This window comes from Macrosteles quadrilineatus, unplaced genomic scaffold, assembly GCF_028750875.1.
Source record: "Macrosteles quadrilineatus isolate MER2022 unplaced genomic scaffold, UCM_ALF_1.0 Scaffold_8__2_contigs__length_117827958, whole genome shotgun sequence".
In the NCBI taxonomy this organism is placed as follows: domain Eukaryota; kingdom Metazoa; phylum Arthropoda; class Insecta; order Hemiptera; family Cicadellidae; genus Macrosteles; species Macrosteles quadrilineatus.
In genome coordinates, this window is record NW_026542601.1 from 66,553,841 (window position 1) to 66,576,426 (window position 22,586).

General features: G+C 35.0%; 1 protein-coding gene across 1 annotated transcript in view; it reads right to left on the bottom strand.

The window, feature by feature from the left end:
• The window catches only part of LOC129001220 (glutactin-like), a 35,242-nt gene extending 18,486 nt beyond the window's left edge, over nucleotides 1-16,756 (bottom strand). The window contains exon 1 of the mRNA XM_054428446.1: nucleotides 16,547-16,756. Coding sequence (XP_054284421.1) covers nucleotides 16,547-16,756 — 210 coding nt within the window. The remainder of the gene's footprint in view (nucleotides 1-16,546) is intronic.
• Nucleotides 16,757-22,586: the final 5,830 nt, after the last annotated feature.

Sequence of the window (22,586 nt, forward strand, 5' to 3'; positions counted from 1 at the left end):
TATAGCTTACACTTATCACTAAACTGCAAATAGACGTTTAACCTAAAAACAAGCTCAAGGAAATTACATGTCAATACATGTTGAATCTAATGTCAAAGGTTGATGTCGTTAAAAGGCCAGGTTTTGATATGTTTCCCAACAAAGGTTATTAAATACAATTGGTTTTGTAAAAAGAGATAAAAATAGTCCTAACCCCACCATACTATACCATAATTCCAGATTACCACAATACAGCGGTTTATAACATACCTAATGTTAGTTAATGTTCATTTTAAAACGTTGATAGAGGGAGTTAAAGTAACCATTTGAAGCCTAGTCGTTTACTTTGTCATTCAAACGGACATTAGGACAGTTAGTTGCATACGTGTAGGTGAAGAGATAGGAAGGAAAGAGACATATTTAGAGACAGAAAGATCAGCTTGGTGATGTATGCTTGCTCACGTTACTAGCCTTATCTACATAATAATAGTTACAATGTAGTCTTTGACCTCAGGGGCAAAAGAACACCAGAGGATGCCTCGTGTGTAGACTCAGAGATAAAACATGACACCTAGGAAAGTTTGGTGACTAAAAGGATTTTTAATAGAAAAATGGTTAATTTTGTAACTAAGTTGAGGCTTCCCTGTAAAAAGTATTAATTAGGTATTCTAAGCTATAACTACTAGACCGGTAGTTTTCTAAAATATAATTTAACATCCTAGCTACCTACAATGTTGATTCGGTTTTATAATTTGCTTCTATAACAAATATTTTCACTGCCACGATTTGTTCTAACACAAAATTTATCATTCCCTTATATCCAAATAAAATAGATCATTGAAAAGTGGGTGTGAATATAAAGGACCTCTTTGACTCCACATATACATCTTAAGTATTGACATAGTATGTTTTATCTACGGTATTGACATTTCGTTGATGTAACGATTTTCTGTGTCTGAATAAATTATATTGTTAAATAAGATCAATACTAGGGATAAACCGTAGAAATCGACTGTTACTGTTGAGGTTTCAGGCAAAATCGATGATAAATTCTTGCTATTTTCGCGTTGTTCGTGATTCAGCAGCGTGCTTTAGGTATTTTTTTATATTTTAACCTTAGAAAACAGTGGTATTGAGTTAACGAAATGAGGGTGTCGAGATGAAATATTAAAACAAACGCAGCATGAAGATGTAACTAGTTGATCCTAGGTCAGCAGTAGCAGTACTAGAGTACTAGAGTGAGATGTTGGGGAGAGTGTTGGGACGGAGGGAATGTTATTGCTCTTGTTTGTACTGATTGAACTTGTCCGTCATTGAATATACACGCGTCTTGACCTCTGTTTCTCTTGGCCCATACACCAGGAACAAACTACAACAATACTGTAACTCTTTATAGGTCTACTTTGGTTTGAATTTATACACTATGAAGTCAAATCCACGAGAATACATTATTTATTATGAAATGTTGGTTTTGCACAAACTGAAACAGTTTAATCTTTGTTTTTAATACCTGGCAAGCACAAGTATACATTCTCAAAATGAGGCGTAATAATTTCAGTATATTTTTTTACATGACAACATTTTTATGTTGTGTATGCCTAGAATTATTTATTTTACGTTATTCTAGGGGAAAGGTCCAATGCCTGTTCTTGTTGCTATCTTAAAAGAGAACCTTTTTGTTAGATAGCTCAGTAATGGCCAGATTAAAAATGGTAATTTTGTCTTTGTCTGGAAACGATCTCGCATAGAACCAACGACCTTCGGATTTGAAGGCGAGAACTAAATGCTCTCGGCTGTAGACTTTTGTTGTAAAAAAGTCCATTACTAATTTTTTTCTGTTCAGTGATTTACAGCACCTTTTTAGTAATCCTTACTCTATAAATAACTGTAGGCCTATTTGATCATGTACCTATTTGATCATATTTTATCGTACAAATCTGCTGTCGGTTAGTTTATAATGTTAGTGAATAATAGTTTTAAGGGATTAATTAAGAAGAAAGAAAGGGTCACAAACTCACCAAAATAGATAAGTTAATATTACTTTAAAGACGGAAACTCTAATTGACTAACATATAATAAGCTGCTAATGAATGCAAGATTACTGTAGGGGTAAAATCATCTGTAGCTTTGTTACTGACTAAATCAGCTGTTTATTTAGCCAGGGATATTTATGAAAAACCTATAGTTCAATGTCAGATGGGTCCTGTTGCAAACCATCAAAAAGTTTCTGTTTTGCTCAGGCTCTAACCGGTGACTCATAGATTAATACTGTTAATACTGTTCTATGAAATTGCGACCACAATTCATTTCCAAGCGAGGACAACTATAATCAGCTAACAACACATGTGCTCACGACTAGAAGAAAATATATCATAAAATCACATGTACAAGTAACCAGATTGTGGTTCAAAGAGTTTCCACATCGTTTACAATGTCAAATCAGTGTTTGTTGGTAGTGGCCAACATTCGTACACAGCAAAGCTGGTAAACAAACATTATAACAGTCTGTGGCTAACTGTTGAACAAACATACACGTTGAGGGGGGGGGGGGTGGTTTAGCTAAACATTTAAATCATTTTAGTGGTTTTCACGTCCATCAACAGCTTTAAACGGTTGTTTGTGTTGAATAGTACAATATTTCACTTTTTGTCCGAGCCGTGTAGAAATAAAAGTATGTATTTGATTAGTATGAAAGATCGCGCCACTCATCCTACACTCAGGCTCCTATCTCATACTACATTCATAATTGGATTAAAATACCTACTTTCGTTTGGTCACCATTTTAAAGAAAAGGTTTAACAAATAAAGTAAAGTAAATAACAAATCACAACTGAAATGCAAATGGCTAAATTCTCAGTAGATGCATTTCGATTAGTTTTCGTTGATTCTTTCAAATCTATCCCTGTGTAATTTACAGTTAACTATTTACTCACATATGCAATACTGACAAATGTGTAAACATATTACTGAATAACGTAAAGGTCAGACAAATTACGAATTAAATAATTTATTACAATTCAAACATTTTTAAACAAACTAATGAACGCGAAATAACGATCACATATTATAATATATGTGTATTTATTGGCTAGAGAATTATTTAGATAATAAGGAAAATATCATTGACTCGAAACCACTATAAAATGTAAGGAAAAGTATTATTTTTCCAATAGGGGTGCCTGTATTTTAATAAACGCATGAGTCATACAGCATTTCGATATATTTAAACTAAAATAAACAATTACTTGATTGAAACAATTGATATAAGGATAAGGACCAGAGTGCATTAGACAAAGTCGCATAAAAGATGTGTCAATTGGCAAAATGAATTTTTTTTTAAATTCAAAGTTCAGTTAACATTAAAATAGATATTAAAATTTAGCATGATTATGATGGATAAGTTAACGGAAAGCAGGAAACAACTTATTGTTACAACATTTGTTGGTATACAAAATACTAAGTATTCCTGTATGTGCCGGAAATAAAGTGTGAAGGGAAATACGAACAGATTTACGGCTAACTTGTCGCTGCGCTGGACCAGCCCTAATCTGACACTTGACCCTAATCCAATCTGGGACCAATTACGCGTCGCCCTGTGACCAATCTACAACTGAATACGTTAGCTTCTCTCTGACGTTTGCCAACCACACTGCGTACAAACATATGGCTATGTCCCATCCATACATCCTAGGCAATAGTCCGAACCGTTAACACATTACTTCACACTAGACCTAGAAAATCACGACATCATTTCATATCACGTTTTTGGTAATTGTGGGATTATCCCTCTACTTAACCCCTAGACCAACTAAACCCCGGCCCTACGTTAGGCCTACCGTACTGTAAAGTAGCGTTTACAGTTCCGTGTGCAAACGTGCGTTTTCTATTCCACCTTCACATCAAGTAGCTTTGCTCTATCCCGGAACAGTTTTACACATTCCTACAGACGTCTTAAATGTCCATAGTTTACAATGTGTAATTTATTTTACAACTATTCACTGTAATATGACCTTTTGTCCGCGAGACGACTTAATCGTGAGATAAGTCAGGATCAATTCTAAATGATGGGATATATCCTCAATATAACATAGATGTATTGTACTGCCGAGACATAAGGATAAATGCTGTAGGAATTGTGATACAATCATTCGTACACACCTGGGTACCTAAACCCCCCCCCTCACAACTATTGGTTCCCTTCCACCCCTTTCCCCACCCCCACCAAACCCTACATTAACCCTACCTCGCCACCCGAGCGAGATAAATTGTCGTCTGCAAATCGTTCAGATTATCCAAATAGTTATTGGATTCAAATTGTTCAGCTGGTTCACGAGCAATGTTAAACACTTATGATATATGTTCCTGTATGACGATAATAATTAATTGTAATACTGATACAGCTTTGTAATGGTTTTAATGCCGTAATAATTTAAAGGATTATAGTAAAAATATAGCTCGTTACAAATTATTATTGTCAATTAATCATTGAGATGTGGACACCACTAAGGTGCGTATAAACCCAAATATGAGTGAAGGATGATTGTATGAGTAGTAGTGAGATGATCTATGTAGCTTTGTTACCGACTAAGATCAGCTGTTTCATTAGCTAGGATCAATCAAGTAAAGACCATTTTAAAGAGTGATTATGCTAGGTAGCACTAAAAAAAGTTAATGAGTTGTATTTATTTCTTCCAATTTTACTACTATTATTTGTCAATAAATAACAAGAAACCTTGTGTAGTAGGTAGTCTTTCGTAGGACAAACAGTTAACTGAATATTTTATTACGTGACTAATGCTAGGTAGCACTAAAAAAAGTTAATGAGTTGTATTTATTTCTTCCAATTTTACTACTATTATTTGTCAATAAATAACAAGAAACCTTGTGTAGTAGGTAGTCTTTCGTAGGACAAACAGTTAACTGAATATTTTATTACGTGACTAATGTACACTAGCATGGAATTATAGACAGTTGTATGTTCACAGCTATAGCTACATAAATATCATACCGGATAAATATGCCTAGCTTGAGAGTAAGTTTTCTATTGTAGTAAGCCTGTTGCATACCCCCCTTGAGTAGTGCCTGCCGCTGCGATGATAGGCAAATCAGGCACAGCTTCAGTATTGCAGTTAGAAAATGAAGGAGTTTTTCAAATCCATCATTTATGAAAAGTGCTTTGATTATATTTAACACGGTGTAACTAAAACCAACTACTACATGACTTACGTTGTATACCAACGTAGCTAGTATTGTTAGCAAATATAGACGAAATATGACTCTGATAGATGAAATTGCATTTGGAGATTTATATTAACTAGTGGTCGTCCAATGGTCAAAAACTCGACCAAAAATATGTAAAATACAGGCTACTCTATTTTCACCCACGCTGTAAATAAAACATGTGATTGTAATTTCTTCCATTTGTTTTGATTTTCTGTTTATATTTTGTTGTTATTTCGTCACCAGCATGGCAACCCATTTTGTGCTTATTTTCGAGCCTATTAGTGAATTTCCCCTATAGGGAATAAGCTATTTTAATTTATAAAGGGATTCTGCACGTCTACAGGAAAATATCTTTCAAACAGTATGCGTAGATATCCCCTGCGATGCACACGAGCTGAGATAAAAGGTTCTAAAGGAACATGCTTGCCTATTAATGTATAGATACTATCAGTAAACTATACAGTAGGCCTACGGTACTATTATATCACTAGTTTGATTCCAAGTGGAATCGTTTCTAGACCCGTGTGCACCTTGTCATTGGAATATCAACCAATTAATTATTGTGCGAACAAATGGTCAAAGTTAGATGGCAACTAGATCAGGGTTTAGTCCGTTCCCTTGAAAAATGTAAAAAAATCCAAAGGTACAGAGACGCAAATAAATAAAATAAGTTTATAAATGTATTATTTGTTATGCTCCGATATGAGTTTGGCTTTCGTTAGCTCAAATTAGTCTTTTGTAGATAGTACCGGTAATTTTTGTTACAATTTGCACGTTAACTCTATGCGTTTAAGCCCCACCCCCCTCTATAGCATCCTATCAATGAGCTTTCAATTGACTGCTTTCAGGTCACCTCCAAGACGACGCAGATAATAGACAGTCAAGCTACAAATGTACAATGTCAAATGCAAATTAATTGTAGGAAGAGAAATCGTCATTTGAGACATTAAACATCTCATTAAAAATATATTAAAATTTATCTTTGGCTACCTTTTAGTTACCATACCTCTATAGTTATATAGTTAGTAAGTCAAAATAAAAAATAAAGAAATTGTAGTAGAAAGAGGATAATTTACTGTTCAACATGTAGACCAATACAAAACAGAAGGGTATTACACAATCTCAAATACATCAACATCTGCACTTTGCCCTTCTCTTAGACTTGCCGATTCTTCTTCTCATCCGCCTTACTCTCCTGGCCTTTGGTGCGCATCGTCTACTACTCCTACTTTTCCTGCGGATTCTTCTACTCATCCTTCTTTTGCTACTTCTTCTCCTACTTCTTCTACCTCCAGGTGAACATGATTTCGTCTTCCGCATCGACCTCCGTCTTCTAACTGACCTTCTTCTACCTCCAGATGTACATGATCTCGTCCTCTTCACCGATCTTCTTCTAATTGACCTTCTTCTACCTCCAGGTACACATGATCTTGTCCTCTTCACCGACCTTCTCCTAATTGACCTTCTTCTCCGACTCACCCTTTTACAAGAACTCCTTCTATGGCTAGATTTCCTTCTGTGACTTCTCCTTCGGGTGTGCCTTCTTCTACGGCTTAGTCCCCTTGCTTTGCAGAGGCTTCGTCCCTTACTTTTTCTACTTCTACTTCTTCTATGTCGACTTCCATGTCTTTTCCCACAGCCGCAATCTTCACTACCTTCCCCTTCGACATGGTCCATGGGGAGGATGGGACTTGTCACTGCCACCTTGAGGGCGTACCTTCCTCTCTCTCTTCTCAACAGACCATACTCCTCCCCTCGCCTGAGGGCAGTCAAGACACAACGAGCCGTATTACTATTTACCTTGTAGTTTTCATGTACGTAATTCAGGATTTCCCGTGGAGTAAATCCATTGTTGGCACGTAAGCTTCGTATTGCGTCCACCACCATGACCGCTGCCTTCGATGTTTTTCTCGCCATGAGGAAAATTTAACTATAATTTTAAAAGAAAATACCAATACGACTGCTAAATTTTGAATTCGAATTAAGTGTGTTGCCTGGATACCAAAATATTGGATTTTAATTGTTCGTACAGCTGGTAGTAAGTATGAAATAAAATTCACGGATGACTTGATTGTCTTATGATTTAAGAGAAACACATACTGTAAGCAATGGACGATTGAAAGGATATTTTATTCCTTTGTTAGTTTATTTATGTCAACGTTTTGAGTTATAAACGTTTAGTAATGTTGATAAATATAATCTAACGTATTAAAACTCCATAAGTATTTCAGAACACATTTTAATCCTGAACCCATAATAATAATAACTCAAAATCGAAATAGTAGTTCAACTTAATCACATATAATAAAGAATCATACGATTTTAAATTAAATTCTAACACTACTGCCAACACCTTTCCTTTTCCAATTTTCACTCTCGCAAACCCTTCTGCACCGGGTTCAAACATAACTTTTCCGTTTAACACTTAATGTTAATGTTTACACTTTCACTGTACTCACAGACGAGGTGTGAAATACGTCAGTGCTAACAAGTGACAGTTTGGGTAAATGTTGATAGTTTTCAAAAGTGGAATGACAAGAAACACATTGCTTCACTACTTGAACACTTGTTTTTTGAAACATGAACTACGATTGGGCAGTTAGGAATGCCCTGAAACCCCTCTTGTCTCAATTATACGCCAATGTGTTCATTTACGGTCGCCAAATACAAGTACCGACCAAAGCGTGATAGTAATTTAGTAGGCTAAATATGTACAACAATCTATTATATAACTGTTACACTGCCAGTTTTACATATCAAGTTCAACTTGATTTCATAGTTTTAAAAAACAAAACCAAAATACGTGTAGTAATTTAATTACGAGCGATTAAGTAGTGATGAATGTTTTAGTTTAAGGGGCATGAAACTAGGTTTAAAAGGTTACTTGATAAAAGGTTACTTGATCTTAGTTGAAATTTCCGATTGTTTAGTTACAAGTTGAACTCACCTGCGCTTGTCTAGATGTTTAATTACACTACAGCACGCGTCGTGTCAGCTGTCAATTGTCGCGGCAAGGCGGGAAACCAATCAGCCGGAACTGGTGATTTGATTATCCAAGCTCTGATTGGCTCCCGATCTGTGACCGGGCATTAGAGCACCAAAATGTTTCTGAACATTAGGACGCCATCATGCTACTGAACATTAGAGCACTATCATGTTACTGAACATCATAGAGCCAACATGTTCCTGAACATTGAAAGCCAGCATGTTACTGAACATTAGAGCACTATCATGTTACTGAACATCATAGAGCCAACATGTTCCTGAACATTGAAAGCCAGCATGTTACTGAACATTAGAGCACTATCATGTTACTGAACATCATAGAGCCAACATGTTCCTGAACATTAGGACGCCATCATGTTACTGAACGTTAGAGCGCTATCATGTTAGTGAGCATTAGAGCAACCTAGTGGTAGATCCCTGGGGTCCCGGGTTTAAATCCCGCCAAATCACTAAAGAGTTTTATCTAAGTGAAAATTTCGAAACCCGTAGGTCCAGCCTAAAGTAATGTGGATAAAGATCCTGGGCTAGAGCCTGAAAAGCCTAGAAGTCAAAAGAAAACAATTATAAAGTATATTTCACGTTACCTAAGGCAATCTGCCTGCGTACTGGTCTCGTGTACACTCGGCTAGAGTGCCATTATGTTACCGAACAAAAAAGCACAGACATGTTACATGGGTGCCAACATGATACAGAACAATAAAGCATCAACTTGTTTACCTAAGATGGAGTGCCAAAATGTTACTCAGCATTCAAATGCCGATTTACTACAGAGCATGAAGAATACCCAACCTGCATAAAAAAATAATCTTCAAATTAGAATTCCCAATGACAATGTTTTCTAAATGCGTAACAATCAAATTGAAACCCGTCTAGAAAATTAGATCTAGTATAACTAATTTATTTTAACATAGTAAACGCTTCGAAATTTGAACACCAAATTTACAACTAAATGTCAGCAAAATGTTGCTACAAAATTGGATTCCAACTAGCTGTTTCAACTAGCTTCACCCCGTTAGACTTTATAAGTATTAACGTATTAATAAAACTATTGATTGGTTAAGTTAACCTGAAATAAACAAAATACAGTAAAACAAACAAATAATCACACCTGATTTTAATAAGGCAATAAATTGAAAGAATAACAAACAAATAAGTACAGCTGAGGTATTTTTGACATTAGGTATATAGAAAATTCCTTTTACAAAGGAATTACGACCTTAAAGGGCAATTTATGAAATAATGGATAGTTTTGCACAAGGTTTCTCGTCATGACGAACATTTTAAGTATATGGTTTATGTGGATGTGACTTGTAGTTTTCTTAAAAGTTCATGGGTACTTAGGGCTTTATAGATGTGGTTTATGTAATTATTGGTTTATTCACCATTGTCTTCAGGATTTATTTAAGACAGTAAAATAGTATATTTCGTACCTAGGGCCGAAAATGAGGTTTTGCCGGCTCGAGAATCGATCGAGAGCTGAAAAACCATTTCGATCCGTGGTACGAACGCTATTTTTCACCACACTATACCCTATTACTACTATGTAGACTCCTCATCCTATTGTAAATTTTGAAGCTTGTTTTTTTAGTCTAGTTCATGTACGTCCACACTGATCGCTAGTGTAGATCGCTGTGTGTGTGTGTGTGTGTTTTGTTTCTATTATTTTAGGATTATTTTCATGATTTGTGCTTTACTATTTGGTTATATAACTAGGAGACCAGTTATTGTTTATGATTATATCGTTTTATTAGGTTAAACGAGGTTTTAAATGACTGCAATAACAAGAAACAAATTGTAAACAAAACATAACCACAATAGTTGGACGTACAGAACAATAAAATTGGCTTCAGCTGTTCCATTAGGATGACTAATCTACTAAGGGAGTATGTTTTATCTATGCTACTATTCACCACTATACTAATGCACACTGATAGTCAACACAACTACATCTTTAAGGTTATGTGAAGAAATAATTTGAGGAATCAGCAAAAATAAAAATAAATAGTTGCTAGGCAACGGTGACAATAACACAATTATATTGCAATGCTATGGATTTTGATTGTGTATTTAAAATGCATTCATGTTTTAAGTAAGTAAGCGGACAGCTGATTTTGCGGCCCCGGCCTGTAAAAACCTGCTCGGTCCCCAAATTACGATGACAGCTGGCATGCCAGCAAAACTTAACTTTCAGCCACCAATTAACGTATGTAATACAGCCAAAAAAATCATAGTGTGGTGAAAAATATGTTTTCACCACACTATGATGTTTTTGGCTGTATTACATACGTTAATTGGTGGCTGAAAGTTACGTTTTGCTGGCCATCCCAGCTGTCATCGTAATTTGGGGACCGAGCAGGTTTTTACAGGCCGGGGCCGCAAAATCAGCTGTCCGCTTACTTACTTAAAACGTGAATGCATTTTAAATACACAATCAAAATCCACAGCATTGCAATAGAATTGTATTATTATCACCGTTGCCTAGCAACTATATAATTTTATTTTTGCTGATCCCTTAATTATTATTTCACATAACCTTAAAGTTGTAGTTGTGTTGACTATATTATAGTCGTGAATAGTGGTAATAGGGTATAGTGTGGTGAAAAATAGCGTTCGTACCACGGACCGAAATGGTTTTGCAGCTCTCGATCGATTTAAGTTCTCGACTTCGTCTCGAACTTAAAAACTATCTCGAGCCGGCAAAACCTAATTTTCGGCCCTAGGTACGAAATATACTATTACGTACCTTACGTCGTAAATCCTGGAATAGTCTTTCAAGCGACTAGTTTCGAAACGGACGTTTCATTTTCAAGCCTTGTCGTTTAACACAAATTATTGGTCAGTAAGTTATTAAACCACTGAAGAACTAACGTTGTATTGAAAAGACAACGTTTCCATTTGGTGCTTAACCTATTAATCGTAATCTTAACAATTTTAAATTAACTAAGGTTAAAGCATTTGAAATAAACGGTTGGAGAATGTGAATCCATTTAAAATAGTTTAATAATGTCTAAAAACGGTGCAATAAATGAATATCTAGCACTAGTCCAGAATTAACTGGATAAATGAATATCTAGCACTAGTCCAGAATTAACTGGCTTATTTCGATGAATTGCAGAGAGAATTGGAAACAAACACTTTTGCGATTTATTGATATTTTAAAAATTAAAGTGGTTCTGATATTCCACCAAAAATAGGTATTTAAAAAATCTTTTAGATTAGTGTTTTATAGAGTTTTACGTGGGTGAATCATGCAAGTTCATTCATGTGATTAACACATTTAAAAAAGAATAAACGTAAAAGCTTTGTGCCTTGAATTGTAGTAATTATACGTGGGAAGAGTCCAAAGCTAAAAGATTGAATGTTTTTAAATAACTGTAAAACAACTTCCATTAGGTAAATTTGTACCATCGTAACAGGAAAAACGACGTGAAATTGTTGGTACAATCAGCAATTTGAAACCAATTGAAATTAAATTTTAAAAGTAATTCTTATATGAATATTACTAGCTGTAACCCGCGGGCTTTGCCCCGTTTAACTTCTTAATTTTCAAGGTGATCTCGTTCGCATGGCTCAATCACGTCCTGGTTGAAGTTCGTTCGCTACGCTCACTCACCTTTAGGTTGGAGCTCGTTCGCTACGCTCACTCACCTTTAGGTTGGAGCTCGTTTGCTGCGCTCATTTGCCTTCAGGTTAGCTCGTTCGCTACGCTGACTCGCTTCCAGGTTGCAAATTAGCTGTTGTCATAAAAGTAAAAGAAATAATAGTGCTGCACCCTGTTGGTAATCCTTGTAACTTTAATGCTATCGAACGTCATAGAACAAAACCAACTTGTTTAATTGAAACAGCTGTTTAGATTCATTAATTCCATTTCTCATAAGGTTAACACGGGAAACTCTAGAGCCACTAGGGCGGAGCCCAGAGGTCGGAGGGTAAAATCCTTTCTTAGTGAGCGTCTACCACCCAAAAGGAAGATGCCTGCCAAGTTTCAGGTTCCTAGGTCTTGTTTCCGAGATTTCGTGATGAGTGAGAGAATGAATGAATGAATGAATGAATGAATGAATGAGTCAGTGGTATTTGAGCTTTATCTTACTAATATTATAAATGTGAAAGTTTGTGTGTTTGTTTGTTTGTTTGTTTGAAGCTCAATCACGCATTAACTACTGGACGGATTGGGATGAAATTAGGCAAGATGATAGCTCACATTCCCGATTAACATATAGACGTATTCTTATCTCAAAAATCCTTTCGGGCTGCGCCCCAGTGGCTCTGCAGTTCCCCATGTTAACCTTATGAGTATTCATATTAAAGGGAATTAAAGAATTTAGTCAGCTGTTTCAACTAAAAAAGTTGGTTCTATGATACGCATTACTAAGTTATAAGATTTACCAACAGAGTGCATCACTAGGCTATATTTTTTCAGCATTTATGAAAAGTGCTTTTTTGAACTAAGCACCAACAAAAAAATTTGATACACAATGAGAACTAACTGTCAAAGTAAGATTGTTTACAGCTATGTTTATATTTTTAAATTCATGAATAATTTGTGATATTTTGTGAATTTTTATAATTTATTTTTCTCTATTGTTTAGGTGAAGTGGTAGAACATTTTGGCTATGGTAGATGTGTAATACTATAGAATACTGTAAATTTAAGGAAGCAAATTTGATTAAACTGTGTCCTCCCTCATTGCAATTGCAAAGCTTGAGTATAACTGCAATACGCATGTTTTATACTTATATGCCAACCCCGTACGAAGGACGGGTACTCTGCTAGTATAATATATATTTTACATTTAGTTGCTTGTTTATGATATATACGAATGTGTACATTTTGAATAATCAAAATATTCTCACAATTCCAACAAAAATAAATCACAAATTTAGGATTGTCTTGAGCTGTATTCGTACTCTTTTAGACGTTTAAGTTGTTAAATTAAAGGTTCAATTCTATTTTCATGGAATTTTGTATCTTTATCAGAATATGTTTGGAGGTGATAGTAAGACTTTAGAATGTTTAACGCGTGAAAGGTCTTCGACTTACTTTAAAGCTTCAAGTCCGAAAACAAAGAACACTTTTAAGACTTGAATCTTAGCACAAACTTGTGAAACTGAAATAGGCGCTTCGCCAACATCTTTGCTGGCATACTTGTGGAAACCCGTGGGCCATTTAGAACTACACAAGCTACGTAATTAGGTAAATAAAATACGTTTGTGTTCATAAAACTCAAAAATAAATATTAAACAATTATTAAACACATTGGGTGATCTACATGTACGATTATTGTATAATGCCTTTGCTTCTCACTGTAACTTGGGATACATTAATTTTGGTAAAGTACTGTATGGAATTGTTTATACATTTAAACCAACTAAACTAGGAAGGAAGATTTTATTTCAATTATGTTTACGAAAAATATAATATTCCACGATTTTGAATGGATTTAAATATTAGCTCTAATTTTTCTAAGTTGTAAGTTCACTTGGTTACCGTTAAAATAGCTTAGATCTGTTCAATTATACCGTAGAATAGATAAAATAAACGACGACAGAATTTAACCAATCGTACCTTTAGTCTTTAGTAGATTTCTCATCATTATGTATGAGCTGAACAAACTTTTTCTGTTTAGTTCTGTCCGGTGTACTGTACAGATCGTTTTGTATTTTTTTTTTTTGTTCAGCAATGTAAAACATTGTTCTCCCGAACAAGAGATATAATCATTAACAACGAAAATGAACATCAAAATGTACAATGGGATGAGAAGTCTACTTGTGTTGTTTAGTCTGTGACCATAGGTGCCATAAAATAAGAATGGTTTGTTGGTATGACTTAGATTTTTAGGTAGTTGGGTGCGAAATGGTAGTGTTTGCCAAACATTAAGGTTTTAGGTCCAATCACGAGAAGATTCAGTAGCTTTCTGGCGGCTCAAAGCTCGATCAGCTGTTGGCTAAAGAAACAGCTGATTGTAGCCTGTAACAGCTGTAACTAAGCTGTCGTTTAATTCAATCAACTTGTCCTTCGCTCATGTTCGCCTATGAAGGCAATGCAAGTCGGCAACACGAAACTTGTCTAATCCTTAAAAGCCAGTAGCTTTTTGATGTGTCACTTATCCCTTAAAAATGATTTAAATACATGCTCTTGGCTATGAAAAAGCTTATTTTTACAACACGTCTACTAGGAGCAATTCACTTATTTGCCCTGGGTTCATATAAAGCTTAAAATAAGTGTACAAGTACGTCACTATGCAAAGTAATGATTTATGGACAATTATTGTAACTCAAACGCCCAAGGTAATCAGAAAGCATTATTATGTATGATTTAGTTAGCATAGTTTTAGACGGGTTATGGTTGTGTGAGTAGTTCACATAGAATTACTTTAGTCTTCATGGGACCTTCGTGCTAAGATTTGCTCATTAGAATAATTCTGAATAAGTTTACCTTGTTTTGCATTCAAATTGATGGTTTAACACATGCAACTCATGTAGTTGACTTTTATACACCTTACTAATAACATAATGTTAAATTTATTCTGTTTACGTTTGACGTTTATCGTATGCAGATTACAATGTTGAAAATGTAAAATGATTACTTTTGTACTGGTTATTCAGTAAGAAACTCTTGGTACGACTGATCCTGCTATTAGGGCCACTTGTCGGCTTTTAGCACCGGTACAGAGTAATAAACATCGTCCTTCTGCGAAGGAACGGACCCTTGGAACCCCTCACCAGTCCTTGGAATTTTGTAACTCCAATCTGGAGCGAAGCCGTCTCCCGAGCGCCGAGTCTCCCGAGCGCCGCGTCTCCCCAGCGCCGAACAGGCTATATGGCATAATCTAACAGTTTTGACAGCCGAATTGGAATTCACAAAAGCAACGAACTGCGGTAAAGGAGTGTGCCTAATTGAGCATTGTAGACAATCAGCACTGGAATTACGTTAATTTTGCATACATTTCATCGCAGACATACGTCTCGAATTCTAAATCAACATTTAATGATTATTTTGTAATTCAGCTTACTGACTCTCATACTTTGCAGATGCTCTCACTTAATCTTGAATAACTAACCTAACTTAACCTTTACTGCTTCATAGATTCAACTTATTGATATCATATTAAAAGAGAATGTATTAACCCTCGTCACTTCTGCATCACTGAGCAGAACCTTTGGTAATTTATGGCCTCGGCGCTCGGGAGACTCCACGCTTCCTCGCCAGTCCTTGGAATTTTGTAACTCCAATCTGGGGCGAGGGAGGTGTCTTTTGTCAGTGTTTTGACGAGCATCACATTGTTCAACTCATAGCTTCATACAGGACGTGAGAGGCAGATCTCACCACGTATTTAATTAGTAATTCACATTTACCGCATTAGTTTCGGTTTAGCACTTCGTTCATCATAGTTTTCATTTATATAGTCCACTAATATCCTTTTAGTATTTGTCAAGTCAATAAAATCATTGTTAATTTCTAAGTGTTAGTTTTGAAACTTGTTTTGGGTTTAGATTCCATCAATTCAAAAGGAACCAAATAGGTTAAGCATTGTCTCTATGTTTCACATATTTATTTACGAAATATCATTTCGACTTTTGATTACTAATAGACGAATATAAAATGACAACTGCAAATTAAAAATTGGCAATTATTTTTCATTTTAATTTTTCTCTAAAGGTTTCCCTATTTTCTTATTTCTTTGTTCCATTTCTCTTGCCATAGTTTGTTGGACACTGCATCTATTTTTTTCACCATGACGCACGGACTATCACCCACGGGAAACTGCATTTAGAATATTGTGATGAATGTGCAGTAAAATACGTTCTTCGAGGTTAATATTATTTTTAGTTGAGCCTAGAATATCTTTACTAATCGTATGGTAAAATTAGATTACAATCTGTAGAATCTAAAAGAGTTTAAGTTTAAGATATAGGCATGTAATCCGGTTCAGCCCCTACAAAAGTCGATTATAATAACTAACCAAATTGTTCGAGTAAATGTTTGCTACGGTTGAGTACTGACCAATTATATCAATCAATGCAATGTATCAATACTACAAGCAAAGTTACCAGTAATAATATTAGCTTTTCCGTATTTTCCACATGCTTAAGTACTGTCATTGACTGTTGGATACTGAAGTTGTATTAATAGTCAAAGGTACTGTGTATTAAATATCTAAGGTAAATTGTTGAAAGTCGATGAGTTTCAGTACCCAACAAAAATAATACTTATTTATGGACCGGCTCATTGTATTTGTAGTACTTTAGTCAGCAATGTTGGAAATCTTACACAGACTAAGCTATTTCTAATTGTAAAAATCTACTTCTATTAGTGTTTTTCTCTAAAAATAAATTACCTTAAACCTATTCTCCTTGGAGGGAGACTCGGCGTATGGGATTCCCTGGAACTGATAGATTGTCCTGGAGGTCCACGCCGATGAGGAGGTGGATCCCAGGACTTCCCCGAGGCCTCCAACGGTCACTTGGACACCCTCCGAGGCAGAGGTCCAAGGAACGACCAAGGTACACGACAGAGCGACCAGTAGGAGGGTGGTGCTCGGGGACATGGTCGCGGCCGCACTGCCTCTAACTAGTACTCGCACAACCGAATGTTCGGTTGTTGCTATCGATTATCACGGTTTAATCTCGCCGTGAGGGGCTATTCGGTGTAACAGGGTTGTATTGGATTTCGGATATCGCAACTGTTGTTCCTTATTTTATTTGTTTTAGAGGGAATCATAATTTCGTTTACAGTTTTGAGCTGTGTAACAGTGTTAGGACAAGACCTTGCTTGTTGTTTTTTCAAATAAAGATACAACCTAAATGTACATGTTCATATTTAAGACAGGTAATATCCATGTATTTTTTATTCAATAATCATAGTTGTAAGCTAATAGTTGATCATAGTTTTTTTTTTATTTAACCTTATGTTAATAAAACATTTTGTTCAGCAAACTATCACTTAATTGATTAATTTATAAGTGGTTAGGTGTGATGATAGTTCATTTTATTTTCGGACGTCTGTCTGTTGACTTACCAACATTTTGATTGGTTATGAAAATGTCAACCAATACGAATGTAGGCTACTAGTTGACTTTGGGTATCTATATTCTGGGGTTAAACGGAGCGAAGCGAATCTCTTTGGGGTCGACTTCAATAATAACTTCCAACACATTAGAAGAATTAACTAATTCACTCAATAACGGCTGAACGTGTTTTAGCCAAACTTACTAAGGTTGTTTGACAAATGTTTATTCAATTTCCGATAATGCCTATAATTTAAAAGTAACTCAAAGTTTGTAATTTTTAACATCGGCCTTATGGGTCGCCACGATGGTTACAAAATAACGACGTAAATGTAAACAAAACAAAGAGTCATACCATATGTTAATATAAAGCCATGACCTATAAATAAACACAGTACAAAGGGAAAAAATCGGATGATGACAACTGAACAAATAGAATTCCAATTTAAAAGGAATTCCATGGTGATGGTGTGTCGGTGTGTCACTATGTATTTGCTAGAGCAAGATTTTTCGAAGTTTGGGATCCACTGCGCTGCGTTAGTGCGGTAGGATCTCGTGCGCGCCTGGCGGTAAATATTGCAACTATAATTACGTGGTTGGGTTGAAATCCGCTAGATGTCGGGTGATATGAAAGTTACCTAAAAACCCTTAAGTGAACATTGTAAAACTTCAAATCTGTGATACAACAAGTGTAAATACTTTAAGTTTAGTCAAAAACTGATAAATATTTAGACATTTTCAATAGTTTATTAACATCTATATAATTAATACGCTACATGAAACTTTGTCGGTTGAACTCCTCCGCCATTTCTTAACAGATTTTATCAATTGACGTCTCATTGGAAAGAGCGTGTCGCGTAGATTTGCAAACTGGCCTTACATTTTTGAAAAAGTCCCTTGGGTTCTGCCCCAGTGGCTTTGAAAGTTCCCATGTAATCCTTATGGAGAACATAATTGTTTACATTTTGATCAGCTGTATAATTTAATTGCTGTTATTTTTCAATTCAATGAAACGCATTGAGTACATTTATTTACTATTTGAGTTTATGTAAACATAACCCCCAAGACGGATCGTGTTAGTATGGTTGTATCTTAAAGTTGTGTATTTATCGTTGTTTTGTGTCGCTATGAAGGATCGTGTTAGTATGATTGTAACTTAAATTTGTGCATTTATCGTTGTTTTGTGTAGCTATAATTTGTTTATTTGTTGTTGTTTTTTTTTCTTTTAAATGCCTCCGACGTGACGACAACGAAACATAGACAGGAGGCGTAATCGTGATAACGACCGCAGCTACAGAACCGTGGCGCGTAATAGGCTTAACTCATCACAGTCAGCACCTGACCCTGGACAATCTCAACTATTGGGTTACAAATGCGCCCTAACACTACCCCAAAACGACTTTTCGTTCTCAATTGGCCCTCTATCAATGACCTGTGTTGCCTGTACAGCGAGGCATTTTGAGAAGGAGAAAACCGGCAGGAATGCTTTAGGTTTATCAATAACGAAGATAAAAATGGTCTGAGTTACACACCGGTAATCTTTGAGTTGACTCTTTTAAATTAATGGTAAATATGACTGTTATTCGTTTTAAAATAACTCCTGTAATACTTTGCAATTGCTCGAATTCGAGCAACATGTACACTAGTTTCAATTAATTCCATAACATATTCACGTTTCTTTCTTCAGGTATGAGAAAGGCGTCTCGCAAGGTCTTTGATATTAGATTTGGCCACACTTCGTGTTATTCATGTTCTCTACAAAATTAGTACGATAACGATACAATAGTACAATAACAAATTTTACAATATTATAGGACTTACTCGAGTCGAGTATCGTGCAAAGTACAATTTTTAAGGGCCTCCTCTAATTAGGAGGCCAATAATAAAAAATACTACCCACACCGCAGCTCAGCAAACCTGCTAACTAAGCTAAAAAGCCAATGTCCATTTAACTGGCTGAATTTCTAATATAATAAGTAAAAATATTCCCTTAATCGTCAGATTTATTTCCAACTAGCTGCCGTAACCGTGCTTCGCAACGGAGATGACACGACATTGAAGAGAAAGATTTGGTCATTAAATTTGTATCGTCATAAAGTGCACAAATTTCATCAATTTAAAAGAAATCATCAATATATAACATTTATTGTTCGTACTGGTGCATAGTTCATTGTATTAACATTAATTTACCTGATAACCATTGAGTAAATGAACACAGTTACAGTTAATTGATTTCAGAAGAAAAAGTGAATTGCGTACAGCTTGTTTTGTGATATTATCCCTAGTTAAATTAAAGCAGTTTTGTAGAAAACGCAACAACTCTTTTTAAAACGTTTTTATTTGGTCGCTTTCTTGTCCGCTACAAATTTTGCAACCGATTTTATACTAACTTCCCGATGAGCTAGGGACTTGAAACTTGAAACATATCTCACAAATGGAAGACAATGCAATATTATACAATTTAATTTTCATATTTCCCTTGGGCTACGCCCCATGGGCTTGTTTTTATTAAATCGATTTCTTGCAAATTTTGATACTTCCCGATGAGCTAGAGACTTGAAATTTGAAACATAGCTCACAAATGGATGACATTGCAATATTATATCATTTAATTTTCATATTTCCTTTCGGGCTACGCCCCATGGGCTTGTTTTTATTAGCTCGCTTTCCTACAAATTTTGATATCAATTTTAAACGATGTAACCGATAAGCTAGAGACTTGAAATTTGAAACATAGCTCACAAATGCATGACAATGCGATATTATATCATTTAATTTTCATATTTCCCTTGGGCTACGCCCCATGGGCTTCCAAATTTTTCATGTTTACATTTTAAAAGGATGTAAATATATCAACTAATTTAAGTCAGCTGTAAATACTTAAATTTGACAGTTCAAAAAGCAGAGGTTAAGAGCTACAGGTTCTGCTCCCAAGAGATTCTTTATACAAACACACATTTCAAAATAAAGATAAACAATCTGATTGCAGATATAAAGGAGTTTGTTAATAATGTCATTTGTTATTTATTTAGTATTCTATAAAGTAAACAATAAATCAAATAGATTGATATATTTATAGTTAGTAGGTAGGCCATACATGCAATCTAATACATAATTATATGCAAAGAAACTCAAATAAACCTTAGATTTCCCACATGCCTCTGTCTTAATCTGACATAGACGCTTGAAATAGATTTAACATGCACACATATTAAAACTAAAAAGTATAAAATAATTTATAAATAAAAAACTTTTTTAAACAAAACGTTTTTAAACGCCCTAAAAAGTAGAAAATAATTTACAAATAATTTAAAAATATGTCGAGAGAGTATAAATACTTGTACGATTTAAAACGAAAAACGTGGGGTGCATGCAATAGATAGTTTACAATTACCTTCACCTACTGAACTAATGCATTATTATCAATTAATTGCATGCACCCAACGTTTTTCGTTTTAAATCGTACAAGTATTTATACTCTCTCAACATATTTATAAATTATTTGTAAACTATTTTTTACTTTTTAGGGCGTTTAAAAACGTTTTGTTTAAAAAAGTTTTTTATTTATAAATTATTTTCCCTAAATGTAAAAAAGTTCAATGTGATGTGCAAGTTATGTGAAAGTACCTGGGGATCGAGCCATGGCTCGGTATAGTTTATTTCCATATAAACTAATTTTCAGCTAATTTTGGCTTTTTTCATGTTCAATTTATTAAGATGGAAATTAACCTGGCAATCCACAACACATTAATTTATTTTACAGTCGATGATAAAAACTACTCGGGTCATTGCTTAAACATGGTCTTGACAGTTGAATTAAAACAGCTTTTTTTGTTTAGATTATCAGTTTGACTGTTAACAAAAATATAATAATTATAGTAAATATAGTACCTAAATATAGCAATTTTTGACACTTCTGCTGATATTTCACCACCGTCCTTGGACCTTAAAATGAATCCTAAACAGCCATGCTACCTTCTTCCTACCTCGAGATATTTCGTAGAGACCGATTCGCTTACGGAATTAAATATATAGATTGGTATTTATGTTAAATTATCATTTAAAACTCACTTCTATAATATTTCTAAACACTATTGATAAGGCACAGCAATATTGCTAAAGTTTATAACAGCTGATGTTAGTGTTTTTAATGATTTATTGTGAGTGAAGATGGGAGGATTTGTAATTGAATTTGATTTAATATTGACCTTCAAAAATTACTAATGTAAATTCAATAATAGGTAGTTTTGAAACTGTTCGATTGAAATTTGAAATGTCAAAAATGAAGAAAATATATGGAAATGAGGGATTTGAAGGTAAATCATGTAGCCTATGTGAAAATGTTTTTCAAAATTTTGAAATTTCGTTAAGTTTTTTCACATTCACCTACACAAGATTTATAATTAATCAAAACCAAAATGGCGGTTTCCACTACTTACAAGATTTCAAAGCAACAAACGTTTCTCTAAAGTCCATACAGGTTGAAATTAGTTTCTAAAAACGTTGGTGGGTGTGTAACTATTTTATACTTAACAGATGGACGGATCAAAATGTTTGTATTTCGTGTCCTCTTCCCGTTGCAACGCACGGGTACAACAGCTAGTAGTATACCGGTAATTAAAGTCAAATCTACTTCGGGTTTAATATTTGACACGTGAATAGAAACCAATGTTAACACATAGACACAGTATATACTGTATGAGCACTGTCAATCCATCGGTTAAAACAATTCTTTCGTGTATTTTTAATTCATTTTGGTTTTAAATTTGAGTGGATTTTTGGCAGAATAAAATATAATATATAAACTACCTATTACAAGTTTGGGGAAATATTTATTCTTGGATAGTTTTGACTGCACACATTATTGTTATATTCTACATTGTTCTATGATTCCAAGTAGATAGCTTTTACATTCTAGCTCTTACAATCCTGGGAACATACAACTAACTATTAACCAGTGTTGGGGAAGCTACTTTTAAAATGTAGCTAGCTACAACTACTGCTACATTTCCAAAAACGTAGCTTTAGCTACAGCTAACGCTACAAAAAAAGTAGCGCGCTACTTCCCAACACTGCTATTAACTATACACAGTTTCTATTGGCTATTACAAAATGTTACTATTCGGTTTTGTGTCCCTACTCGTTTACACGCTGCTAGACCCATCGATCTCTCTAGACCTAGACCAAGAATAGTGGGCTGAGAAGACGTTGGGCTGCGCTGCGTTAGTATCTCGTGCGCGCCTGGCGGTAAACATTACAACTATAACCACACGGTTGCGTTGAGATCCGCTAGATGTCGGGTGATATGAAATTGCCTATAAACCCTCGAGTGGACATTGTAAAACGTTAAATTTGTGTTACAACTAGTGTA